The sequence below is a fragment of the Vulpes vulpes genome, chromosome 3 (genome assembly GCF_048418805.1).
Source record: "Vulpes vulpes isolate BD-2025 chromosome 3, VulVul3, whole genome shotgun sequence".
Classification (NCBI taxonomy): domain Eukaryota; kingdom Metazoa; phylum Chordata; class Mammalia; order Carnivora; family Canidae; genus Vulpes; species Vulpes vulpes.
In genome coordinates this window covers 90404769-90409373 of record NC_132782.1, presented here as the reverse complement: position 1 = coordinate 90409373, position 4605 = coordinate 90404769, and the positions used below count along the sequence as shown (strand labels likewise).

General features: G+C 66.9%; 1 protein-coding gene across 1 annotated transcript in view; it reads left to right on the top strand.

Moving 5' to 3' along the window:
• Positions 1 to 355: 355 nt before the first annotated feature.
• The window catches only part of UNCX (UNC homeobox), a 4479-nt gene continuing 229 nt past the window's right edge, over positions 356 to 4605 (top strand). Inside the window, exons 1-3 of the mRNA XM_072753339.1 lie at positions 356 to 681; positions 914 to 1089; positions 3226 to 4605. The exon at positions 3226 to 4605 is cut by the window's right edge and continues 229 nt beyond it. Of these exons, the coding sequence (XP_072609440.1) occupies positions 396 to 681; positions 914 to 1089; positions 3226 to 4407 (1644 nt within the window). The 5' untranslated portion in view covers positions 356 to 395 and the 3' untranslated portion in view covers positions 4408 to 4605. The remainder of the gene's footprint in view (positions 682 to 913; positions 1090 to 3225) is intronic.

Sequence of the window (4605 nt, the reverse complement as noted above, 5' to 3'; positions counted from 1 at the left end):
ACCGCTCCCCGAGCCGGCGCCCGCCCAGCGCCCGGCCGCGCCCCTCCCTCTCTGCCGCCCCCCCCCTTGTTGTGACAGTTCCTGATACTGTTTATTGAGGTGCATGTCAGGTATAATTAGCAATCGATATGGAAAACGTTTCCTTGCACCCAGCACGCCTCTGACGTCAGAGCCGATTAGCGCTTCTTATTGGTCCCAAATTCCCCGGGCCGCGGCTAATTATCGGGAGCTTGATGTTGATAAAGTAAAGCGCCGGAGTGCGGGCGAAGCATGTGTAGGGCTCCGGGTCCCTGTCTCCGCCGCCGCCGCCGTCCGCGCCTCCCGCCGCTGGCCCGCCCCGGCCCCGGCCCGCGCCCCCGCGCCCCGCCGCCGGCCCCGCCGGCCCCCCGCGCGAGATGATGGACGGCCGCCTCCTGGAGCACCCGCATGCCCAGTTCGGGGGCTCGCTGGGCGGCGTGGTGGGCTTCCCCTACCCGCTGGGCCACCACCACGTGTACGAGCTGGCCGGCCACCAGCTGCAGTCGGCCGCCGCCGCCGCCGCCGCCGCCTCGGTGCCCTTCTCCATCGACGGCCTGCTCAGCGGCTCGTGCGCCGCCGCCGCCGCCTCGGTGGTCAACCCCACGCCGCTGCTGCCGGCCGCCTGCGGGGTGGGAGGCGACAGCCAGCCCTTCAAGCTGTCAGGTAGGCGAGGCGGGCGCGGACGGGTGGGCAGTAGGGCACCCTCGTCGGGCGCACGAGCTGGGGCGCGGGCGGCTGCAGGACGGGCACCGGCTGCCCAGGCTCAGGGCCGGCTCGGGCTGCCACCCCGGCGCAGGGCGCCCAGACCCCGGCGGCCCGCAGGTACGGAGGGGGTGGATGCGGCTCGGGCCCTGGGCCCTGGCTGAGCCCTGCGGCGTCCTCTGCGTGCCCGCAGACTCGGGGGACCCCGACAAGGAGAGCCCGGGCTGTAAGCGGCGGCGCACCCGCACCAACTTCACGGGCTGGCAGCTGGAGGAGCTGGAGAAGGCGTTCAACGAGAGCCACTATCCCGACGTGTTCATGCGCGAGGCGCTGGCGCTGCGCCTGGATCTGGTCGAGTCCCGAGTGCAGGTAAAGACCCGCCGCAGTTCCTCCCGGGAGCCAGCATCCCGCAGCTAGGCCTGCCCGGCGCCGGCCCCGCCTTTGTTCTAGGTGGGGGACCGCGGCCCCGCGGCCGAGCCCGCCTCGCGCTCGCCGGCCCGGACGGAGGTGGCGCTGGGGTTCTGGGGCTCCGCGCCTCACGGGGAGCAGGCCCCAGGCGGTTTGGGAGGGGGCCGACCACAGCCGCGAAGTAGCCAGAACAGCTGCTGCGTCTGAACCGGGGAGCTGCGTGGTGGGGGTCGGGCGACGTCGCGACACGAGGTCTCAGAGGGCTGGGCGGGAACAGCGGCCCAGGGGTGGGATGGGGGGCGCCAGCCGGGCTGGGATCTTGGAGAGACCTGGAGCAGTTAGACCCGGCGCCTCCTGACCCTTGCGGGGAATCTTGGTGCACCGGCCCGGAGCAAACGCGTTTGTTTGTTTACCTCTTGCCTCTATAATATTCAGATGGAGACCTGTATTTATTCTTGGCTTTGCACAAGGAGGCTAGCTGAGGAAGAGGAGGCCGAAACTTAACAGTTAACAAATTGGGGGCAAAGGTTTTTGAATCTTTGATATACTCTCCGTTATATCTCCCCAATCCCCCCCCCCCACACACACACACACACCATACTTTGATTTCATTCAGAGACGGCTGGCGTTATTCTTTTAAAAAATATAGCGTCAATTTGGTGGATTAAAAATTCAAGATGAAGTGTGCACACTCAGATGTTTCCCTGAAGTACAGAAATCTTTTTTTCTGGGGTCGGGATGGTGGAGAGTGGGGTATGTGGCTGCAGCGGTGGGTGCAGGGCTTTGAGGCAGAGGTCGGCACGACGCCTGTTTAGCATCAACAGCTTTGTCTAAAAAGGTGTTTTCTACCTGTGCTTGCACTGCCCCTCATGACCTCTTCTGTTTGCAAATCCTTTCATCCAATTCTTATACGTGTCTTAAGTGAAAAGCTCTTCGTTTCTCCCCTGTACGATAATGAGCATTTCTTGGTGACAAGTGAGCGTGGAATTTACACCAAAAAAAAAAAAAAAAAAAAAAAAAAAAAAACAACCCAGAAGTATTTGAAAGAAAGAAGGAAGGAAGGAAGGAAGGAAGGAAGGAAGGAAGGAAGGAAGGAGTTACAGCCTTGGAGAGGTTGGCACCAGCAAGGCTCCCCGTGACCAGGCCGGGCCTGCTATTGTGCGGGGTCTCTCCGCAGCCACAACAAAGAGTTGGAATTATCGCGATCTCTTGGGGAGGGTGGTGTGCCTAAGGCCCATCAGGGACTTGACTGTGTGTGTGTGTGTGTGTGTGTGTGCTGTGGGGGAGCTGGTGTCTAGGGCCGCTGCTCCCCAGGACAAGGCCGGCAGGGAGGATAGAAGAGGCTACCTGGGCCCAGGCCTCTTCTGCGTGGCCTAGCAGCTGGCCTCTTGCTCCCCTGTTTGTCTCCCCCACTGGCCTAAGCCAGGCACAATTGGTTTCAGGGGGTGTGTTGGTGCCCTGGCCTGGAGCCCCTAGAAAGAAGGACGTGTGCGAGTGCACTGGGGGGCAGGCCGCTGGAAAACCTCCCCCTAAGTTTGGCTTCCCAGGACCTTCTAGAAGAAGAAGCACCCAGATTTCCCTTCACGGGAAACCCCAAAATCTGGCCTTTGACTCAGTCTCCAGGGGGCCGAAGACAGGTGTGGAGGGCAGCTGAGCCCAGCCACTGGTGGTCCTCAGGCCAGCCGGTCAGCACCAGGCCAGGCAGGCCGCTTAGAACAGGAGCTGTGAGAAGCCAAGAGGGGCGAGGAGGGGCCCTGCTCCCTGCCTGCCTCCCGACCAGGAACCAGACGCCCTCAGGGGCCAGACCCGCGGAGCCCAAGGAAGGGGCAGCTCCCAGTTTCCCGAGGTGAGAAGCCAGAGTGGGAAGCCGGCCGAGAGGCCCCATCTACCTCCTTCTGGGTGGAAAAGATGCTCTTTGGAACCTTCAGCTTGAGTGCCGAAAGCCAGCTCAGGGCCGGCCGGCTGCGTGCCTTGGCTCCCAACCCCTGGCCGGAGCCGGGGGGCAAGGCCCGCCTGGGGGGAGCGGGGAGGCCCGAAGGCCCAGCGGCAAGCCTGCTGCCTGATTGTACCTTCCTTTCCCCTATCCGGCTGCTCTAGGTCTGGTTCCAAAACCGCCGGGCCAAGTGGAGGAAGAAGGAGAACACCAAGAAGGGGCCGGGGCGGCCGGCTCACAACTCACACCCGACCACGTGCAGTGGCGAACCAATGGACCCAGAGGAGATCGCGCGCAAGGAACTAGAGAAGATGGAGAAGAAGAAGCGCAAGCACGAGAAGAAGCTGCTGAAGAGCCAGAGCCGCCACCTGCACTCGCCTGGCGGCTTGTCCCTGCACAGCGCGCCCAGCTCGGACAGCGACAGCGGCGGCGGCGGCCTGTCCCCGGAGCCGCCCGAGCCGCCGCCTCCCGCCGCCGCGGCCAAGGGCCCCAGCGCGCACGCCGCTGGCGCCTCCGGCTCCGCGCCCGCCCCGCCGGGAGAGCCGCCCGCGCCGGGCACCTGCGACCCCGCCTTTTACCCGAGCCAAAGAAGCGGCGCCGGCCCGCAGCTGCGCCTGGGCCGCCCCGCGGACAAGGACGCGGCCCCGTGTGCGTCCGGGGCGGCGGCGGAACGCGGCGCCGCCGGCCCGCCCAAGGCCAGCCCGTTCAGCGTGGAGAGCCTGCTGTCCGACTCGCCGCCGCGCCGGAAAGCCGCCCCCGCCAACGCCGCCGCCGCCGCCGCCGCCGCCGCCGCGGGGCTGGACTTCGCGCCCGGGCTGCCGTGCGCGCCGCGGACCCTCATCGGCAAGGGCCACTTCCTGCTGTACCCCATCACGCAGCCGCTGGGCTTCCTCGTGCCGCAGGCCGCGCTCAAGGGCGCAGCGGGGCCCGAGCCCGCGCCCAAGGACGCGCCGCCCGCGCCCGCGCCCGCCGCGCCGCCCGCGCCGCCCGCTCAGGCCAGCTTCGGGGCCTTCCCGGGGCCCGGCGGCGCTCCGGACTCGGCCTTCGCGCGCCGCAGCCCCGACGCCGTCGCCTCCCCGGGGGCCCCGACCCCAGCGCCCTTCCGGGACGCGGCGGCGGCCGAGGGCGGCGGCGGCGGCGGCGGCGGCGGCGGCGGCGGCGGGGACGCAGCGGATCCGGGCGCCGCCTGCCCCGCGGCCGCGCGGCCGCCCCCCCTCGCGCCGTCGCCCGGGCCAGGCCCTCGAGCTGCCAGCCCCGCCGGGGAGCCGGCCTCGTGCGGGGCCGCGGAGCCAGGCGCCGAGCCCCGACCCAGCGCGCCGGACGGCGAGGAGGTGGACATGGACTGAGGGGCATCGGGGCCGGCAGAGGCGCCCCACCGGCCGTGCGCGCTCACTCAGGCTCGACTCACACAACGAAATCAGGTGATCGGCTTAGAAACACTGCTTTTTCCTCTTTCTTCTGTTTTCTTCCTTTTATTATTATTATTTTTTTTTTTTTTAACGGAAACCGCTGTTACCAATTCGGACCTAGGCAACCACCGCAGG